This window comes from Pyrus communis, chromosome 7, assembly GCF_041283825.1.
Source record: "Pyrus communis isolate YQ-2024b chromosome 7, ASM4128382v1, whole genome shotgun sequence".
NCBI lineage: Eukaryota > Viridiplantae > Streptophyta > Magnoliopsida > Rosales > Rosaceae > Pyrus > Pyrus communis.
The window spans coordinates 24,880,781-24,903,088 of record NC_142571.1 but is presented as its reverse complement, the minus strand read 5'-3'; the positions used below and the strand labels follow the sequence as shown (position 1 = coordinate 24,903,088).

At 37.3% G+C, this 22,308-nt stretch overlaps 1 protein-coding gene across 2 annotated transcripts; it reads right to left on the bottom strand.

Annotated features, from left to right (window-relative positions):
* Positions 1 to 10,380: 10,380 nt before the first annotated feature.
* LOC137735358 (ultraviolet-B receptor UVR8) lies at positions 10,381 to 15,984 on the bottom strand. Of its 2 annotated transcripts, XM_068474779.2 has the most exons (12): positions 15,647 to 15,984; positions 15,009 to 15,082; positions 14,826 to 14,910; positions 14,455 to 14,586; positions 14,152 to 14,370; positions 13,757 to 13,993; positions 13,322 to 13,365; positions 12,616 to 12,798; positions 12,181 to 12,271; positions 11,655 to 11,698; positions 11,393 to 11,535; positions 10,381 to 10,855 (listed from the first exon to the last, which is right to left on the bottom strand). In XM_068474779.2, the coding sequence occupies exons 1-11, from the start codon at positions 15,849 to 15,851 to the stop codon at positions 11,416 to 11,418; spliced, it is 1,434 nt and encodes a 477-aa protein (XP_068330880.1). In that variant the 5' UTR covers positions 15,852 to 15,984; the 3' UTR covers positions 10,381 to 10,855; positions 11,393 to 11,415. The 2 variants fall into 2 exon arrangements, with proteins under 2 accessions (XP_068330880.1, XP_088552790.1); XM_088696664.1 differs by lacking the exons at positions 10,381 to 10,855; positions 11,393 to 11,535; positions 11,655 to 11,698 and having other exon boundaries at positions 12,181 to 12,310.
* Positions 15,985 to 22,308: the final 6,324 nt, after the last annotated feature.

Here is a 22,308-nt window from a genome sequence, read left to right as displayed (position 1 = left end):
TGATTCAAATTGTTATTTGATGATAATCAAACTTAAGACTTCTCACTTACAAGTGAAGAAGAATACCACTATTCTAATACTAAATGATCAAAGTATGATTCTTTTGTTTTGGGTGAAATTATAGATTCTAAAAAAAAGGGAAAATGATCATCTCCAGATCTCTTTCCACCTAATCCACCTAGTTTGGGATCTAGGCCGTTGAAATTTGATCAAACAGTTACAATGATTATCACTTTTAAGGAAGTTCCATGTTTGTAACCGTTAGATCAAATTTCAACAGCCTAGATCCCAGACTAGTTGAATTAGGTGGAAATGAATCTGGACAGGACCTTTCCGTAGGAAAGAAGGTTCATTTTAAAATCTATTCTATTAAGAGAAGAGCCTTTGTCAACTTTTTTTTCCCATTTTTTCCAATTTTGCCCTTACTTTTCCATATACAATATTGACATAAGGACGGTAAAATGGTAATTTCGTACCTTTTGACAACATGACAATTATATCCCTATTTTTCCTATTTTACCCTCTTTTTTTTGACAAAATTACAATCATATCCCTATTTTATCCTTTTTTATTTATTTATTTTTATTTATGATACACAATATTTACATAATGATGACAAAAAAACAGTAATTATGTAATATTAAGATAAATTGTTCACACACATAAAGTGTGTGCTCTCTGCTAGTATATATTACAAAAAAGATGGCGTCTAATTGGGGGAGGTGTTAAATGGATTGATTAAAATTACGGTAACACTTTTGTTTAATAACATAATGTGTAATGTTAAGGAAATATTTGATATTGTGTTACTAGACCGAGAACTTACAGTAAGATGAACTCGACTTGATCAAATTGTTCTAACAAATAGAAAAGATTAAAAAAGATGATGTGAATAATTATAGTAATCCTAATATGTGGTATTTTTTTTATTTCATGAAATACCATTAATCTTGGTTGTGATTGACAGAGTTGGGCAATCAACATCGACGAATGAAGATAATAATGATACTGTCGTAGTCAAACACAACCATCGTCGAAATAAATTTCTCTTTTTGTTTGCCTTTTAGAATAATACTTTGCTAAAATAAGTAGAAATTTTTATTCAAAAGTGTTCATTGTCGAGTTATAAAAACTTGTGTTTATGATTAAAACCGTTCATATTATAAATTCTTTATTAAAAAACCGCTTCTGCCAAAAAAAAAAAAAAAGCAATTAAAATTAAAATTAAAATCATTTGTATGTTCTTGAAAGGTTTGTATGCTCACAAGAAAGATTTATAATAGTGATTTTAAGGTTTCGATGAGAGAATTACTTGTGTTTTTTGCTAACTTTGTACCTCAAATTCAAGAGTAGAGAATAAACTTGATCTAAAATTCAACCACAATTCCCCCTAAACCACTTGTCGTGTTTAATAAACTTCTTTTGATTTAAAGTTTGAGATACCCCTTCACCTTAGAGATAATTCTACATGGATAAATGTTTTTTTACAATGCATATAATTAGGGTTCACACAACCCAAATAAAGAGTTTATCGAGTTAATATCGTAGTACTACTTCTAAAACTATGTGCCATGACTTTGATTTCTCAACTGTAGAAAAATAAAAAGTTTGTAGTCCAAAGATAAATGGGTAGGGATCCTAGAGGACAGATGACATATTTAATTTGAGATCCACCATTATTTTTATATCAACTTGCAAGTTGCAGCCAAATTTGCCAACAAGGCAGAAAAAAGTATATTCCAAATAAAGATGCAGCTTACATCAAAGCAATTTTTCAATCTGTCAATAATATAATTTGATACATCAAGTGTAATAACTAATAATATAATTAGTTAATTTTTTATTTTTATTTTTAACTAATTGTATTATAACTATTACGCTTGGTGTATCAGATTGTCACATCCCGGCCCGGGGCGCACCACTTTCCGGGCCCGCTCAACCACCGTAGCATGATATTGTCCGCTTTGGGCTTACCATTCCCTCACGGTTTTGTTTTTGGGAACTCACGAGCAACTTCCCAGTGGGTCACTCATCATGGGATTGCTCTAGCCCCCTTCTCGCTTAACTTCGGAGTTCCTACGGAACCCGAAGCCAGTGAGCTCCCAAAAGTTCTCGTGCTAGGTAGGGATGAGAATATACATTTAAGGATCACTCCCCTGGACGATATGGGATGTCACACAGATCGTATCCTCTTATACCACCAAACCAAACCTAATGGGTTTTGCTTCTAATGCAAGATCCACATAAAGGTTCAAATTAACCCCAGACCGCTTTGCCTATAAAAGCACAAACTCCAGCTAATTTCAGCTTTAAACTTTTGCTTGCCTCTTAAAAAAAATTGTCATTGATATGCACCAAAACAAAATCTCTCTGTTTCTGATACGAATGATGTTATTTGTACCACATTTACTGATCACCTTATTAGTTTTCTAATCAAGGTGAAAACTTCATCTATATATGTGAGACTTGTGTATATTTGAGAGGTCATCGACAATGTAATCAGTAAATGCGGTCTGAATAGCATCACTCTTCGAATACTAGTAAGTACAAATACAACCATGAGAAATTCAACCACGAAGCAAGGTTCCAACTTTTAACAAAATAAAAACGAATTTTTTTAAGAATTTTACATTGATTACATCATAACAAGAGGTTTGTAATTGAAGCAAATACAAGCATTATCTATGCACCCGAATCATACAATTAAGGAAACTTAGTTGTCTTGCGCCAAAACTAAGGCTTACTTATGTTGGTCAATATCAGCATGTTCTAAATTTGCCGTCTTCATCCAAACAACCTAAACAATTCGTTGACCTTTTGGTGTTGGATCCCCTTGACAAAATAGCAAGTCATGCATGCATATATATTTGGTTATGCTCCACTGCTAAGCAATTGTCCTTGTGGCCGACCTCAAGTTAGAAATAGAACCTTTAACCCTTTAGTGCTGTTAAACCAAACAAACCAAAAGGGGGGTATGTATGTGTGAATGAGATTTGAAGTCTCCAATTGAAGTAACAATTTGGCTTTTTTTTTTTCTTTTTTTTTTTTGTTATCTGTGGAACCATATATATTTTTTGGGTTGGAGTAAGGCAAATCAGAATAAAAATGCCTTAGAAATCTGATTATGGTTATGATTGGACTAAGCCGACTAAATAGACCAATGATGCCCTACATCTTGTTGAGCTCTAATATGGTAAGCAAGGTCTACAGACCTTGCTAGGATCGACCATGCTTGTTTCAGAAGACATGGAAACCTGGTCTAACTAGGGTTCATATTGGTTGCTTATATTCTTGGATATTCCCACCATCTAGGGAATGGTTTGCGCTGCAAGTATTCATAATCATAAATGGAGTTCTAAGATCTTTATACTAACTTGACCATCAGAAAGCTTTTTGGCCTGGTACCACACCAGTACCTTACATTAATCACGGTTGTTTATTCTTGTCTATGGCCGTACGTTCTCACATTCCCTACCATCCATGATGGTGCAGAATTTTGATTCCAACTATATCTTTTAAAAAAGATATGACTTGAGTCAAAATGGCAAGTCATGAACTTTTACCAGCAAACTACAACCTAAGTGATTAAGGGTAAAGGACAACTTAGCGAACTGCACCCAACATCATATGTTCGATATTTCATACCCAACATTACTAATGAAGCCTTAAGGAGCATGTCATATTTCCTTGATACAATCATCAAGTGCAATGCCAGTTAAAATAGTAAAAGGACAAGTCAGCCAACACGTCTGTCTTCTGGAAAAAGCAAAAATAATGTGTGAATTTGGTCTTATTTGACTATTCAAAATCTTTAGGCTTTACTTCATATCGTCACCAACTTTCTTAATTAAATAAATAAATATAGACACGATAAGCTACCATTTTTAGCATAAGCCAGAAATAATTAGGAACAGAAAAATTTCGAGGGTAAAACAAGAAGATTAACAAATTAATTTAATCATTATATTCTTTCTTTATCCAAAACAATGGAATATGAATTCTTATCATGGATAAATTATAATGTGGTCTTAGAACGCTGCCTCATAACACGATTAGTTCATCACTAACGCTTGTTATTAATAATAAATGCTAAAATATAAAATAATCGTCCACCTATATTATAATATGAGTAAATTCGTTATAAGATCTGATTGTTCTATTGCCTTTTGTTTCAGGCACAACTCAAAGTGTGTTAAAAGCGGTCTAAATGTGTTTACAGTGTCTAGATGGTTGTACCATTCAAAGCCTATTTTTAGGTCTTACTTCTACTCATTACCTACTTTAACAAAAAGAATCAAAAGATTCAAAACTGAAGACCAGCCAAAGAAATCATTTGAAAGAGTTGATTGCAACCAATTAACAGCTCTGCTCGAGCTAATCGCTCATTAGAAACTAAACCAGTGATTGATCAATGCCATCTTTCAGAATAAAAATGAAAACAAGCAAAAACCCTTTGACCATGAAGGCCCATCTACATAATTAGTGCTAATATTTCTTTAAGCCCATAAGTGCACCCAAAAAGCCCAACTACATAATTCCCATGCCCACCCATATAATGGAGCTTCTTTCTAGAGAGAATATGCTTTGGATTAGAGAATCTCTGTGTCTGGCGCCCAAAGACTAGGAGATTTAGACTGTTGAAGGAAGACAAAGGTTTGGGCTATTGGTTTGTGTAAGGTGGGTTAATAGGAGTCGCCAAATTTGAATGAGTAGTTCATATCTCATAATCCTTAGGCTCCGGACTCAGAGATTCAGAGAGAATCTCGATGACATAATAATCATCACGTGCTTTGTGTACACATGGATCACGAGTGTCGTAGACACAAGCGAATAACATACTTTCTCATCTTTTTGGGTATGCCCATTGGCATATCCAATACTTCCAAAAAATTTCTTTAAGGCACGTCCCTAAACCCTAAATCCTAAACCAATGAACTCAAAAACAAAAAAAAAAAAAACAAAAAAACTCATATTTCAGCAAGCAAAACCTCCACCTCAAGCTGTACAAGCAGAACTCTGGTAATATATAACATACATATGCATCTGCTAAACAAAAACACAACCGTGCAATATCCAAATAGGACAGGTAACTGGAACAAAAATTAGACATCAATAACCCTTTGCTGTGGCAATGCTTGCAATGTACTCAATCTCCTCTGCGACTTCTTTCATTGAAGGTTTGTTCCGAATTAATAAAGCAATGTCATGTGAGCGAGTTAAAACACATAAAATTGCATGATAGTTTAGAATACCGTAACCAGTGTTCTAGTTGCATGTAAGTCTCTCTCCTAGAAAATGAACTTTGAGAGTATAAAAAAACATAGAACGCTGATTTGCAATTTTGCACCAGACATCGCATTACACAGATGAATCAACGAAATTTCCATAGCATTCCCCACATAGCTGCATGTTTCCTAAGACAATACAGAACAATTACATAACATTTCCAGGCGTTTGGTTACATCACAGCCACTTCCAATTATACACAAAGTTAGTTGTACATCGTCGAATTGATACGTATTACGATATCCTAACCGTATAAGACATGGAAGACGTCCGCCATGAAAGAATGGGGTACATGCATATACATACATAAATACATATGTATACGTATATACAATTCCATTCCAAACTAGTGTATGTACATGTAACCAATAAGTAACCAACTTCAATGAACACTGCTATCTAACAAAATTGTACCGTGGCCTTTGGACTAGGAGAACTCAAGTAGGTTCAGCAAGCAGTAAGGTAAGCCACCAGCCGCATGCCACATTTTTCGGCACACATCCGTCAATCGTGACTTGAGCCGGAATCTTGCGGTCGATCACATCACCCAGGCCAAGCTGGAATTTGCAACAGAAAACCACAGTATTAGACTTGCAAGGCAATACGAAAAATAGGAACATTGCAGAGCAAACTACATTCATAGCATCGACATGAACTATTGATGACGGCTGAATACCTGACCATACTTGTTCGGGCGAAGATTTCTCTGGAGAAGGATCCTCGGACCTCAGCACAGCTTCCCTAGGGATTGGCACTTTGGATGTGTAGTCGGGCTCTTGCTTGTTGATGTGCTATAAGAAGAGGACAAAGTTAGTTCTGAAAGGTGCATTTGTGGGGCCTTAGGTGTAGGCCTTGAGACTCACAATCAAAACTAACTGAGTGCTACGCGTGCCACTGCTATCTCAGTATAGCAGATGTAGAACAAGAGTGTTTTTAGTCGATTACTTGCGTCCCAAGTTACTCAGACTTCTTGTTATCAAAGGATTGTCGTGGATGGGTTAAATCCACATTAAGTTCTTTTTCTTGCCTTGTAAACAAGGACTTTTAGTTCATAGTCTTGTATGTTTAAATGAAGGGAGTCCAGAGCCCTTTAAGCCATTTACTTGGTTTTTGATTGATTTTAATGATAACATATCCATTAAACTAACCAGATCCAAATGCAAATGGAACTCTTAAAATAGGAAAACAGGTGGATATGACTTGAATACGTACTGGAGAATGCATTAAGTAATAGATCTACAACTTTAGAAAACAAACAAAGAGCTTCGGGTAAGATTTCACCTTGTATGGCAAGGTTGAACTTCTTGCAGTCACTTCTCTTTGTAATTACAGGGTTTACATGCTAAAAAGGGATGGATGGTAAACAAGTTTACACGAGGGAATCGATACTACGCCACTGAGAGAAATAGCAGAGCTTTAAATTGGACAAGAGATAGCTTGTCACTAAAAGATCTGGGATTTGGGCTGATTACAGCTTTTGGATGCAAATTTGGCTTGAGAGCAGAGTTTGTATGTTTGTGTTGATTGGTTGAGTGTCTTTACCTCTGGGGCCTCTTCCTCATTTTATAGGCAGATTAGCCCGACTGTTGTAACTTTGTTCTTGCCCGAAAGCACTTGGAGGGTAGTGAGTCATCAACTTTTACTTGTAATACCATTGAAAAGTGTTCTTTGAGCTGGTAGTAGATTAGTCTCCATCACTTGTCACTTCAATGGTAAGCACGTGACTTGTATCTTGGCTGAGAATGCCTCAATTTGCTTTTGGGCTTGATGATGGACTTCAGGAAAATCTCTTTTAATTTGGCACCCTTGGGCTTTCCTTCATCTAAGTCCAATGTTCAAATATTAACCCAAACAATACTTGTTCCATCCCTAGCCGAAAACTTTCCCATCCTTTACATGAAACACAAAGAAATTAAGAATCTCTTTCGGTTTTAATCCACACAAGTTCAACTTCTACATCTTCTAAACTAAAAGGGTAAATTACATAAAACTATCTCAACTATTGGGTCATTAACGGTTTCATACCTAGTCTTTAAAAAGTTTCAATGTCATGTCTTATCTTCGAATTTGTTAAAATGTCATACCTTTCATCAGCTGTCTGTCAATTCTTCCGTTAAATGCTAACGTGGCTTGAGGCGGGACCCACTTTTTATTAAAAAAGTAATTGAATATTTAAAAAAAATTAATTAATTAAATATTAAATAAATATTAAAATATTTATATATAAAATAAAAAAATAAAAAAACCCAAAAAACAATGGAATATACATTTTTATCATGGAGAAATTATAATGGAGCTTTACATTGATTACATCATAACAAGAGATTTGTAACTGAAGCAAATACGAGCGTTTATTTATGCACCTGAATCATACAATTAAGGAAACGTAGTTGTCTTGCACCAAAACTAAGGCTTACTTATGTTGGTCAACGTCAGCATGTTCCAAATTGCCGTCTTCATCCAAACAACCTAAACAATTCGTTGATCTTTTGGTGTTGGATCCCCTTGACAAAATAGCACGTCATGCATGCATATATATGGTTATGCTCCACTTCTAAGTAATTGGCCTTGTGGCCGACCTCAAGTTAGAAATAGAACCCTTAACCTTTTAGTGTTGTTAAACCAAACAAACCACTAAGAGTAAGGATTACAATATCATCATCATCAAATTTAACCCCAGCCGCAGAAAGATAATCTTTAGTCTCCTTGATTCTTTGTAAGTAAAGAGAAATGAAATCATTAACCTTTATGATATTCTGCAATTCTAATTTCATTTGGAAGATACTTGTTCTTGTAACAATTGAAAATTGCTCCTTGAGCCGTGTCCAAAGATCTTGAGCACTAGTACTCCTGATGGCACAAGAAATTGCAGGTGATGAAAGGGTTGCAGTAATTAGCTACATCAAGGCTTGATCATGCATCTTCCAAATCTTGTAGCCACCAGATTCTGTGGAAGAACCAATTTCGTTAGAATCTACCTCGAATCCACTAGGTGTAATTCATGTGAATCGAGTAGGACAAGGTGTGGAACCATCCACAAACCCCATGATTCCATGCCCTTAGAGCAGAAGCTGCATCTGAAAATGCCAAACCAAGTAGTTTGTCTCATCAAGCTTGACTGTGACAGATGTTGAAACAATGGAAATGAGAGAGGTAATGGGAGATTGAACAATTTGTAGTTGAGAGGCAGAAACCATTGCTGCAAGAAAATTGAAAACTTGTAGCAGAATGGTAATTGCAAACTTTTGTCAAACAGTTGGCATGCATAGAAACCAGACGCCAAAAGAAATTCACAGTATTGTTCAAAGAAGAGAGAGAGAGAGAGAGAGAATGAATATTCTTCAACTGGTATTTTTTCTATATGTCATACAATCTTACAGCCTCAAGGTTATATACTACCTTGCACAAATCTTACTGCTTAAGTCACAATGTAACTAACTCTAACTACCTTCTAAAAACCTTCTCTATCTTTTGACAAGTGTCATCTTTTACTACCATTGGATTACTACCCCTGCAGACCTTGCTGAGATAGACCATACATGTTTCACAAGACATGGAAACCTGGTCCAACTAGGGTTCGCATTGGTTGCTTATATTCTTGGATATTCCCACCATCCATGGAATGGTTTGCGCTGCAAGTATTCACAATCATAAAAGGAGTTCTAAGATCTTTATACTAACTTGACTATTAAAAAGCCTTTGGCTTGGTACCACACCAGTACCTTACGTTAATCACGGTTGTTTATTCTTGTCTATGGTCGTATATTCTCACACTCCCTACCATCCATGGTGGTGCAGAACTTTGGTTCCAACAATATCTTTAAAAAAAAGATATGACTTGAGTCAAATGGCAAGTCATCAACTTTTCCGAGCAAACTGCAACTTAAGTAATTAAAAGTAAAGGACGACTTAACGAACTGCACCCGAAATCAAGTGTTCGATATTTCATACCCACCATTACTAATGAAGCCTTAAGGAGCATGTCATCTTTCCTTAATACAATCAAGAAGTGCAATGCCAGTTAAAATAGTAAAGGACAAGTCAGCCCAACTCATCTGTCTTCTCGAAAAAGCAAAAATAATTTGTGAATTTGGTCTTATTTGACTATTCAAAATCTTTAGGCTTTACTTCATATCATCACCAACTTTCTTAATCTAGCTACCATTTTTAGTATAAGCCAGAAATAATCAGGATAGAAAAAATTCAAGGGTAAAACAAGAAGATTAACAAATTAATGTAATCCTTATATTCTTTCTTTAACCAAAACAATGGAATATGCGTTCTTATCATGGAGAAATTATAATGTGGTCTTAGAACGCTGTCTCATAGCATGACCAGTTCACTACTAACGCGTGTTATTAATAATCACGCTAAAATATAAAATAATCGTCCACCTATATTATAATATGAGTGAATTAGTTATAAGATCTGATTGTTCTATTGCCTTTTGTTTCAGGCACAACTCAAAGTGTGTTAAAAGCGGTCTAAACGTGTTTATAGTGTCCAGGTAGTTGGTCCGTTCAAAGCCTATTTTTAGGTCTCACTTCTACTCATTACCTACTTAAGAAAGAATCAAAAGATTCAAAACAGAAGACCAGCCAAAGAAATCATTTGAAAGAGTTGATTGCAACCAATTAACAGCTCTGCTCGAGCTAATCGCTCATTAGAAACTAAACCAATGATTGATAATGCCATCTTTCAGAATAAAAAAGAAAACAAGCAAAAACCCTTTGACCATGAAGGCATTAGTGCTAATCTTTCTTCAAGCCCATAAGTCCACCCAAAAAGCCCAACTACATAATTCCCCTGCCACTCATAATTGAGCTTCTTTCTAGAGAGAATATGCTTTGGATTAGAGAATCTCTGTGTCTGGCGCCCAAAGACCTGGCGATTCGAGCTGTTGAAGGGAGACAAAGGTTTGGGCTTTTGATTTGTGTAAGGTGGGCTAAAGGGAGTCGCAAGATTTGAATGAGTAGTCAGGATTTCTTAATCCTTAGGTTCCGAACACAGAAATCCAAACAGAATCTCAATGGTATAATACTCACCACGTGCTTTGTGTACATATGGATCACGAGTGTTGTAGACGTAAGCGAATAACATACTTTCTCCTCCTTTTGGGTATGCCCATTGGCGTATCCAATACTTCCAAAAAAATTCTTTAAGGCACGCCCCTTAACCTTAATCTCAAGAACAAAAACCAAAAAAAAAAAACTCATATTTCAACAAGCAAAACCTTCACCTCAAGTTGTACAAGCAGAACTCTGGTAATAAAGATTATATTCACATACCCTAAATTACTTGTTCCACACCTTTTTAATTTTTGAATTTTTTTTTATCAAGTGTTAGTGGTGTGTAGAAAATATTAAAAAATTAAAAAGGTGTGGGAGAAATAAATTAGAGTGTGTGAATATAATCTCTTAACATACAATGCATCTGCTAAACAAACACACAACCGTGCAATATCCAAATAGGACAGGTAACTCGAACAAAAAATAGACATCGACAACCCTTTGCTGCGGCAACGCTTGCAATGCACTCAAGCTCGTCCGCGACTTCTTTCATTGAAGGCCTGTTCCGAATTAATAAAGCAATGTCAAGTGTGCGAGTTAAAACACATAATATTGCATGATAGTTTAGAATACAATTACTAGTGTTCTAGATGCATGTAAATCTCTCTCTTAGAAAATGTACTTCGAGAATATAAAAAAAAAAAAAAAATAGAACGTTTGATTTGCAATTTTGCAGCAGACATCGCATTACACAGATGAATCAAGGAAATTTCCATAGCATTCCCCACATAGCTGCCAGTTTCCTAAGACAATACAGAACAATTACATAACATTTCCAGGCGTTTGGTTACATCACAGCCACTTCCAATTATACACAACCTTAGTTGTACATCGTCGAATTTGATACATATTACGATATCCTAACCGTATCAGACGTGGAAGACGTCCGCCATGAAAGAATGAGGCACATGCATATACATTATACATACATAAATACATATGTATATGTACATACAATTCCATTCCAAACTAGTGTATGTACATGTAACCAATAAGTTACCAACTTCAATGAACACTGCTATCTAACAAAATTGTACCGTGGCCTTTGGACTAGGAGAACTCAAGTAGGTTCAGCAAGCAGTAAGGTATGCCACCAGCCGCATGCCACATTCTTCGGCACACATCCGTCGATCGTGACTTGAGCCGGAATGTTGCGGTCGATCACATCACCCAGGCCAAGCTGGAATTTGCAACAGAAAACCACAGTATGAGACTTGCAAGGCAATACGAGAAATGGGAACATTGCAGCGCAAAATACATTCATAGCATCGACATGAACTATTGATGACAGCTGAATACCTGACCATACTTGTTCCATCCCCAGCCGAAAACTTTCCCATCCTCTACATGAAACACAAATAAATTAAGAATCTCTTTACGTTTTAATCCGCACAAGTTCAACTTCAACATCTTCTAAACTAAAATTACGACATAAACCGATATTTCTGTAAACCCAAGCAACTGATATCTCCACCTAAATAGATACTTTTATCCATACTACCTACAACTTCAGACACTTTCACTGTTTTTCGTTTGTTTACTAGCCTAAACACAATATTTGGAATTTTCTAAGGACTTGTGAAGGCTCTTATGAGCTGACCAAATTTCCGTGTTTCTTTCTCCATAAATCACTTCCTGTTCTCTGGACCAACGCAGACGACCACATGTAACCAAATATAATCGAGGTAATCATATTTGCTTAACCACATTAAGATTGGATACCATCTCTTCTTTAGCTTAAAGGAAAGACTAGTTAGCTTAAAGAAAGATAAAGTCGCTTATCATAAAAGAGTTAGGGAGCTTGTAAAAGTAGACGGTAGCATACCCGTGATTATGGCACTATGACGCGCCCCACAGGAAACAATCTTTGCATTCTCATTTTCCAGAATTGAAGCATCCAAAAGTCTTGGTATCGTCTGGTCCACAATTCAAGAAAATTCAGTTCAACAGTTTCTCTGAAAGCAACATTCAATGAATATTGGCAATGATGATTTGAAAATACTGCAAAAGTAGCCACGTAAATATTATCGATTATTTAATTTATGTTACCCTAGTAACCCTACCTATATACTATTAACATTTTATGGCCGAGTAAGGGAAAAATTAAGGGTTATCATCCCGTTGCGTCATTGCCTGAATGACAAACCTATGAATCAAAGCAACCATATCATATTCTAGTAACTTTATGACTTCTCAATTAGTGAGGATGTCAAAGTCTATAGCCAAACAAAGGATAGATGTAGGTAAACTTCATAGTTACCTCAGCTTGATCAGCTCCGGTTCCCAGCTGTCCAAACTGATTCCCACCAAATGCATAAACATCGCCATCTGCTGAAATGCAGACAGTGTGCCACAGTCCTGCCGCGACACCCTCTATCCGGATACCCAGTAACGAAGATACACAAATCGGGCTTAACTCGTCATCTGTGCTTCCTTGCCCACACTTGAAAAAACAAAAATGACAAGGAAATCAGTTTTATGCCTTATTTTAATAAGCCAAAATGGTCAGCAACAGTGCAATATTGGTAATGTTGGGAAGGAATAGAATAGATTAATCCATTTGAGTGAACCTCATCTTGAGCACCTACAGTGCTTTTTCTCCATCATTCCTATACCTACATAATGATACCGTAGAATGGTTAAGATTTGGGGAACACCTGCTAGTTGTTTTGTATGGAATTATGGATGGATACAACAATTAAAAATTAGACATTCCAGCCTGGTTGGTACACCGGTAACATCTTGTTTAGGTACTAATCCAGTAATACTATAGATAATGGATTTTTATATTGGTCATCAATAGCAGTTTTACCACCAACAAGCCAAAAGCACTATGATCAATGATTTTTCACTATGAAGTAATATGTTGTGCATACGGATGAAATAAAATTAACGCAGACAGCACTTATGGTTTCTTGAAGAAGCAAAAGTGCGAGGCAAAGAGTGCAATACTGCAGAAAACTCACCTGTCCATACAGCCCCCAACCAAAAGCAAGTACTGCTCCAGCATCTGAAATGCAAGAAAGAAATCACAAACATACAAGTAAAATAAAACATAAAAGCTAAAGTGCTAAAATCATTTAACATCTCAGTTGTACCACATGATACACTAACCACAGTAATGCCATTCCTGTGATAAGTCAATTCTAATTCCCCACTTATAAACAGCTATAACTATGAAGTTTTGAAAATGGCTCCCATGATTCCAATGATTGATCATTCACCTAATCTAGTGACTGATTCTTCAGTATTTAATCAAATATCTCTTACATATAACATATTAACGGCAAGAAATACCAATTGAGTATCTAAGATTAATTAAAGACGTTGGCAGTAACAGTACTATCCAGCTCGGGTGCCCATGCTTATAAATAATTGGAGAAAGAACTTAAAATTTGTACCTGTGATTACTACACTATGTCGCCCTCCACAGGCAATCCCCTTCACATAATTTCCAGGAACCCTAACACCAAATCCGTCTGAACCCATGGTTCCTCGAGACAGTGCTGCAGATCTATCTTTTCCATAAGAGGACTCAATGCAAGGTACAGGATGAGGAGAGGACACCATACGTATGCGGGAGCCCAGACCAAGCTGCCCTTCACCTCCATAGCCCCATCCCCACACTTGTCCTATATCTGAAGTTTTGGGAAGTTAGGATACCTTATGTCTTGCTTGATATTATAAATATTCTAATTTCTAACTCTGATACTTCATTCCACACCTTATTTCATGACCACAATGCAAAGAGACTATGCATCGCATACAGGTAAAAATCAGAACAGGGTAAAATTACCAGATAATGCCAGACTATGGCGCCCTCCAGCAGCAACACTGGCTATTCTAACTCCCGGGTTCAATGCCACAAGACATGGCAATGCTGACGGAGGTTCATCACCAGATGATGAACTTTCAGCCGCTTGTTTTGCTGACGACAATTTTCTTCGCTTTGTACTTTCTTCGCTAGCAGAAACTGCTGCAGCAGTGGATCGTGAGCCTTGAGAGCGAGGGCTAACTATATTATAAACATAAATAAGTCAGCAATGAACGAAAAACAAGCTTTTCTCATTGTCAAGAAAAGAGGCCAAACATGAATTACCTTGCTCAGTCATAAAAGAATTCTGCCTTTCATAGGCATCCTTTACACCGTCTGGACCCATAGATTGCTCCCCAAAGACCTTCCCGGATGGAACACACTCTTTCCATCCCCATGTGTAAACTCCTCCATTATCTGCATTAAAAACCAAAATTTATTGACTGCCTCAATACTCATAATAGCTTAATAACGAAGGAACATGGAAACTGAAATTGTTTCCACAATTCAATTAGTTACCAACTAATTGTTTCAGTCGGTCTAGTTTCATGCGCTTAATTCCAAACCCCCTTGGCATCTTCAGAAGAAATTATTTGTCAGAAAAGGACGTTGAATAAAAATCTACTCCTTGAGAAAAATGCAGTAATCAGCATTACCTGTGACTGCAACACAATGGGCCCAACCCGCAGCCGCCTGTACTATACAAGCATCATTCGGAAGAGGAAAAGGCTCCGGGTTTTCCTTAACAAGCAAAATCGAGAACAATGTCAATTAATTCCACCAACAAATTAACAAAATAAACCAATGAACGAACCAAGTGTCGTGTATCGCTTCAGTACCCCGTGCATCCCAGATGTCACATAGCTTTGGCCTAGATCATCTGTTGAGCCCCATGTAATAAGCTTTCCAGGCTCTGGGTGAAATCATACCAACAAAGAACCATGAGCAAAAAGAAACGTACTTTGCAGCACAACCATCAAAGACAAACATACACAAAGATATGGTAAAACAGCATTGGGGAGAAAATAATAGAGTCTATCATCTGCCTCAAATTAAGGCAAATGCGGGTTAAAGCCAGTTTGCCAAGACAGTGTGCCCGTCCTGTTGCAACCAAGTTGACATTCCCTCCCCGTGGATTAGAGCAATTTAGAATATATATATATATATATATATATATATATGTATGTATGTATGTGTATGTGTGTGTGTGTAGACTAAAATTATAATTCTTCCCCAATTTGAAATGTGGAATTGAAAATAGAAAAAGATACATGAAGTACAGCAGCAATTTTCAGACATAAAAACTCTGTATACTAAATTTACTAACTTTAATATGCTGTATGTTTTTATATGGCAAAAAAAATAGCAGAAAGCATAAAATTTCAAGCTTTATTTTCCCACATTTTCTCGGCGTCCAAACAGCGGGTAAAACTGCAATCAGAAAGTAAAAAACCAAGGCAGTGTTCGAAGAAAGCACCAGATATGGCCATGGCGAAGCCGCAGCCGCCACCGCATACATCCTTCCACGCGTACTCGGCGTCGGCCGTCCGCACCACCGTCGGCGACAAAAGCGGCGATCTCTGGGGCAGAGCTCCGGGAAGATATCCCCACATGAACACCACCTCCTCTTTCCCCTCTTCCATCTTCACTTTCTCTCCCTCCGTAATTCCCTCCGCATTCATCGCTCGATAAAATCCGAAAAACAGGGAACGGAAACGGATTCCTAATCCTTTTCGTATTTCGTTTTCGGAATTTTCTTTTAAGTTTTTTGAGCTTCGGTGGACTTTTGAGTACGTTTTTGGGAAGTGCCCTAATTTTGCTGGGTTGCTAAAAATGGGGCCGTATCAAATACAGGAAAATGGGGACGCCACGTTGGATTCCCGCGTGGCTGTGTGGACACGTGGCTCGTTTTGGACCCCAAGATGCCTCGGCCGCTGCAAGCCAGTAGTGCCCGGAAGTTTCTGGAAGGTCGGGCTCCCTTAACTACAGAGAGCATTGTTCGGGGCTGGCGTGGCCGTCTGTCCATCACACCACGTGGTGGAACCTGATGCGAGCCCCCAATGATTTTGTGCTACCACGTGTCCGCATATTTGATTAGGACCTCTGAAAATGTTTTTTCGATTCTTTCCTTCCATGATTTCTGTTTTTTATATTTATCTCAAAAAATGTAGTCGGATTTTATATTTAGTCATATTTAAGTAGGATAGTGTTTTTCACAAACCAATTTTAAGGTACCTCTCATACATTTTTGTTAATTTTATGTCTTTGATCTTCAATTTATTAATAAATTCAACTGTCTAAAACTAAAAAGAATGTGCAAGGAATAAAAACAGTTATGCAGATAACACAAGTATCGCACTCGTCATCTTGATAAAATAACTTTGAGACATTTTATTTTTATGTTAAAAAAAAAAGATATTTTTAGATTGTTGTGCTAGTAGCTATATTTTTGTATTGTGGATTCTATTTACTTTAAACCAAATAAATTTACTTATTTCGAGGAGCAGGTCTGTCACATCCCAGACTCCAACCTCTCGGATATTGTCCGCTTTGGCATTCTGGGCCTGGACTATGTCGCAGCCACCCAGCTACCGCACGGTTTTGTTCTTGTGGACCGTAGTCCACAAAAGGCCTCTCTGAAGTTAAAGCTCTGGGCATGGATATATAAGGCCCAAAGACCACGCCCTCACGGGCGATGTGGGATACTACAATCCACCCCCCTTAGGGAGCCCGACGTCCTCGTCGGCACACCACGACCGTGAGTCTGGCTCTGATACCAAATTGTCACATCCCAGACTCCAACCTCTCGGATATTGTCCGCTTTGGCATTCTGGGCCTGGACTATGTCGCAGCCACCCAGCTACCGCACGGTTTTGTTCTTGTGGACCGTAGTCCACAAAAGGCCTCTCTGAAGTTAAAGCTCTGGGCATGGATATATAAGGCCCAAAGACCACGCCCTCACGGGCGATGTGGGATACTACAAGGTCGAATAGTTGAAGAAGGGCATTATATTTTACTAGAATTATATGTTATTAATTTTCCATTTGTTCTATTATTAGAAAGATCCTAACAACTTGGCATGGTAGTTCCAAAACTTTACCATTTTAACTTTTGGGGCCGGAGAAGGCTAGGACCTCCTTGCGGTTATCTAAACCTATTGGGACCGAAGAAGGCTAGGACCTCTCCACAGTTACAAAGTATCGAACCCAGCTTATTAAGTATCAAAACTAAAACCTCCTTTTTTTTTCTTTTAAAGAGTTGTTGTATGTATTTTTTTATTTTATTGAGCCACTTATCGTGGTTGAGTATTACTCTAACTCCTTTTTCCTTATTTGTTTGGTAAAGAGGACAACTTGCATACACATCATGCTACAAGTTGGAAGCTATAATTTTCAACAAATTTTTTATTGAGAAACAATACAAAAATATTTGTACATGAACCAAATAAAATGACAAGTTTTTTATATGTTATAGAAGGACCACCAACTCCATATGCATATATAACCAAATAAAGTATCAATTTATTAGAGTATCTAGACCAAATGGCTTGGAAACATGCAAATTGACTGCTATTTGATGTTGTTTGCATCTAGCTTTAGTATTTCACGCGTGAACCAAATAAGCAGTGCGTCTGTGGCTCGACATACCAAGTAGCATTCAACGAATTTTTAGACCAACAATTATAAGTATTGTTATTGTGCATTTTACTTTTAATTTTTTTTTACTATGGAATACTTAATGTCGCTTAAAGTCATATGTTTTTCTTTTTCTCGGTAACATGGAAGAAGAAAAAGAAAAACTAAGGAACAACTAATCTAGCTGTAGTGACTCTAGAACAGTCATCGAAAAAAATTTGAACTAAACAAGGAGGAGGCTCCGCAAGCTCTTGAAACTCCATCTTGCTATTTAAACCCAATTTGGCTAACTCATCAGCTGCAAAATTACACCCTCTATGAACATGCTGCACATAACAACTCTAGTTCTCTATGATCAAACTTCTGCAATCCGAAACAAGACCATAAAAAAAATAATTATTAAAATTAAGCGAAGCATGAATGAGAAAGACCATTTGTTTTTCTCTACATTTCCCCACCACTTATAATGCTAGAGCATTTTTGGTATAAATGTGTATGGATAACCTTCTAATTCTCCTAAATATGTACATTCATTCATGCCAACAATACCATGTCCCCCCGTCATGCAATCCAATCAAGTCAGAGAGAGAGAGAGAGAGAGAGAGAGAGAGAGAGAGAGAGAGAGAGAGAGAGAGAGAGAGAGAGAGAGAGAGAGAGAGAGAGAGAGAGAGAGAGAGAGAGAGAGTCCACCACAAAACCTAACTTGGAAACCAATTAAGTAGGGGTGGTTCGGTATGGGATCCCATACCGAAATCCTTGTCCCGATTCCCAAACCGAAATTTTCGGGAATCCCAATTTCAATACCGATCCCAAACCAAATTTTCGGGAATCCCGAAATAGTTTTGGGATTTCGGGAAAAATCGGGAATCCCTAAATGGTTTTGGGTTTTTGGACAAAAATTTGACATATTATGCTTTTGGGCTAAAATTCAACATTTTATATTAAAAATTGACATACAGGCAGACCCAATCTGCCAATTTGTTTCTACTAATCTGTGCACAAATCTGCCAATTCAAAAGCATCTGTGCACAATCTGCCTATTCAAAAGCAATCTGCCAATCTGTGCACAATAGCATTTGCCTATTCAATTTCAACAACACATACCTACTCGGTTGAGGCAAACAGAATTACCTTGTCCTTGATGTCCTTGTGGCATTGGTTTGTTTGTACACCTTCTCTGTTAACAATAACACACCAACCAAACAACATTCTGTTTGCCTAATACCCCAAGTAATTCTCATAAAAAGACAAAAATTTTGATCTTGCTTAAACTTTGATCAACATTGGTAAATATTGGTCGCTAATGTGACATCCATTTTATTAATAATGGCTTCCTACTAGAAGAGAATAACCTCCACGGCTCCACATATGCTATTAAACCAGAATCTGAGAGAGTATTAAATCGGAATCTGAGAAAGTATTAAACCAATCTGCAAAAACCCAAGAACCCAAGAACATGAACCATTAGATCAATTAAATAGAATCTGATTTGTGAAACAAACAAACCCTAATCTAGAATTCGAAAGTTAAATTTCAAAAACCCTAAAATTACAAACCCTAATCTAAAATTCGTAAATTAATTTTCACAAACCCTAAATTAAATTTCAAACCCTAAATTAATTCCCATATTTATTTACTTGTGTCTGAATATGAGAGATAGAATCGCGTGAGAGAGTTAAGAGACTCCTAAGAGAGAAAATCGCCAGAGAGAGTCGCGATAGAGAGAATCGTGAGAGAGACCTCAGACCGGTGGTAGTTGTGACCTTGTATCGTGAAGGAAGGGAGAGATAGCGGTGGATGATCCACGTGTGGTGGTGGGCCGGTGAATGGCTGGCCGGAGTTGGATTTGAGTGAGACTGAGCTGAGAGAGAGATTGAGAAATGAAATGAAAGTTAGAAATTGGAGTGGAGTTAGTTCAGTCCTCGATGGGGACAAACAAAGCTGAAACTTGAAAGCCTAACAAGGAATAGATGGACGACATAGATTAATTTGAAACAATCCAACGGTTCAAATTAATTCTAATTATAATTAAAAAAAATAATATATATATAATAATTAAAAATATATATTTTCGGTTCGGTATGGGAATACCGAAATATTGGAAAGGCAATCCCAATTCCCATACCGAAATTTCGGTATTTTTTCGGTATGGGAATACCAAAATTTTGGAAAAATCGGTTTGGGACATTTTTGGTTTGGGATCGGTATTTTTTTGGTTTGGTTTGGGAATTTTGGGAATTTTTTCCACCCCTACAATTAAGTGTGCCCTAGTACGGTCCCTTCCCGTGGATATTGACCAATCTCTGCTTTCCACAAGTGGCCCAACCCAAAACAGTTCACGCCTGAACTGAACTGAACACCTGAAGAAACGTTGGATAGACTGCAAACCACAAACGGAGAATTGGATCCTCTCTTGAGTAGGAGATCAAGATGCTTCTGATTCACTAACACGGATTGTTAGATTTTGATCTAACGGTTACAAACAGATAGTCCCTTTAAAGTTATAATAATTGTAACCGTTGGATCAAAATCTAACGGCCCGTGTTAGTGGGTCAGGAGGATCCTGATCTCCTGCTCAGGAGAGGATCTAATTCCCACAAAGGGTATTGCTATCCACATCCACACACTCCTTTTACTTTCCGCACATTCTCTGATAATTTCTATTATTTAATCATCTTCAATTCATTTAATTTGACAGTCAAAAATTGATAAAGATGTATGAAAAATAAAAACGGATGTATTGATAGCACCACTTATGAGTGGTGATTTGAGAACGGATCCGAAAAGCCACTTGTTACTCCCTAAGCCTTGTGTACGGCACAATTCCCTCCATATTTGGGCCTCATGCATATTTCATTTGCTTTTCTTCGATAGAAGTTATATTTTTCCATAATGTATCCTAATTTTTGGCCTAATTCTTCTTCTGATTATCGATTCAACCTTTGATAAAAAAGATATACCTTTGTTATATTTTATCTCTTCAACAAGTTTGGTAATGAGCATAACGGCCCTATTGTTCTGATGGAGAGAATAACCTACGATTAGCTTTTCGGGAAATTTCCAAACGAACAATTTCAACGAAATCTTTCAATTTCTTATTACATGGTACAATTGGCCTCATTATTTCCCTCAATTTGGCCCCCTTTCAATTCGAATAGCAAAAAAGGGAAAAAGAAGGAAAATCATTTCCACACAAAAAAATAATTTGCTTCAGTTACCATGTAACCATTACCGAACAATACTTAGATTAGTCATTCGTGCGTAATTGTCCTTAAAAAAATTTCACATTGTACATTAGGATTCAAGAAATTTATTAAGATTTGCTCCATTTTATAATACGTTATAAAGTTATCACATCATCAATTTGAGTGTCTTTATTAGTAGAGCACTTTACACTGCACACAAGCTTAAATTTTCACATAACTTTAGAGCAAGCGATGTCTGATTCAACATTTGTCCAATTAGATTCGGCTCTAGTCCAGCCCAAATTTCGTTATCCAATAAAAAATTATGTACATTGATTTACCTATTTTAACCTCAATTTAATCCAAACTTCGCCCGTTAATCCACTATCAAACCTCCTACTTTGTCATCCTGACTCCGCCATTGTCTCCAACAATTACGAGTAGACTCTCACCCTCAATCATATGGTTAACTTGGTCACACAATTTAGTTGAAGCAAATCACGAGGCTAGGAATATAGTTTGATGATTGAGTTTAAGGGTCCCAAAGTCCCCACAATCAAGAGGTGGGTCGCTATTTTTAAAGTGATCATGCGTACGGATCCGTAAACACACCACATATTTAGACTAATATCTAACTGTATTACACATACGTTTCATGTCTGAACCTCATGCACCCGCACGACGTGATACCCCACCACCACCCCTCTTCCCCCACACCCCCCCCCCCCCCCCCCCCCCCCCAATGCACCAAGTCCGGGCCCTCCAATTATATGCGTCTCACTTAATCATCTGTCGGTCTCAGAACTGATCGTGTGGCTACGATTGGATGTTCATCTGAGCCCATGCAGCGGCCTACAGAATTGAGTGGTTTGGATAACATTCTCGAATACAGACTCGTACTCTTCGGTTTATAGGCACCATATGGCAACACGTACAAGTTGCTTATTCGCACCCTTTAATTTAGTTTTGGTTTGGGATCATTTTATAGGGTCACTTGGGAGTTGAGATTGTGTCGGTGAAGTTCTGTGGTAGGGGCCAAATACCAGCTAGGGTTTTTAGGGTTTTGGTTCTAGTCAATCTTTTCGTTTTAAGAACAACAAAAACATCACATAGTTGTCGAGAGCTCGGACAAAATTAGGTCTGGTTAGAGTAGTGCGTTGATGCTCGATTAACTCAAGGGCTACTTCAACGAAGAGACGAATGGTGTAATAATTCGAAACAAAAATAAATAAATAAAACTAGTGTCGTATTGAATCTTGACCAATCCTCACTTATCAAGTATAATTGATCCTTGTAAACTTACTCAATACAAATATGAC

What these genes read in the sequence shown, in the direction of transcription:
- LOC137735358 (XM_068474779.2), bottom strand. Translation starts at nt 15,851, where the DNA reads ATGAATGCGGAGGGAATTACGGAGGGAGAGAAAGTGAAGATGGAAGAG. An exon ending in TGACATCTGGGATGCACGGG is followed by an intron (nt 14,911 to 15,008) that starts GTACTGAAGCGA and finishes TTGCTTGTTAAG; the next exon opens with GAAAACCCGGAGCCTTTTCC. An exon ending in GTTGGGGGCTGTATGGACAG is followed by an intron (nt 12,799 to 13,321) that starts GTGAGTTTTCTG and finishes TGTTTTTTCAAG; the next exon opens with TGTGGGCAAGGAAGCACAGA.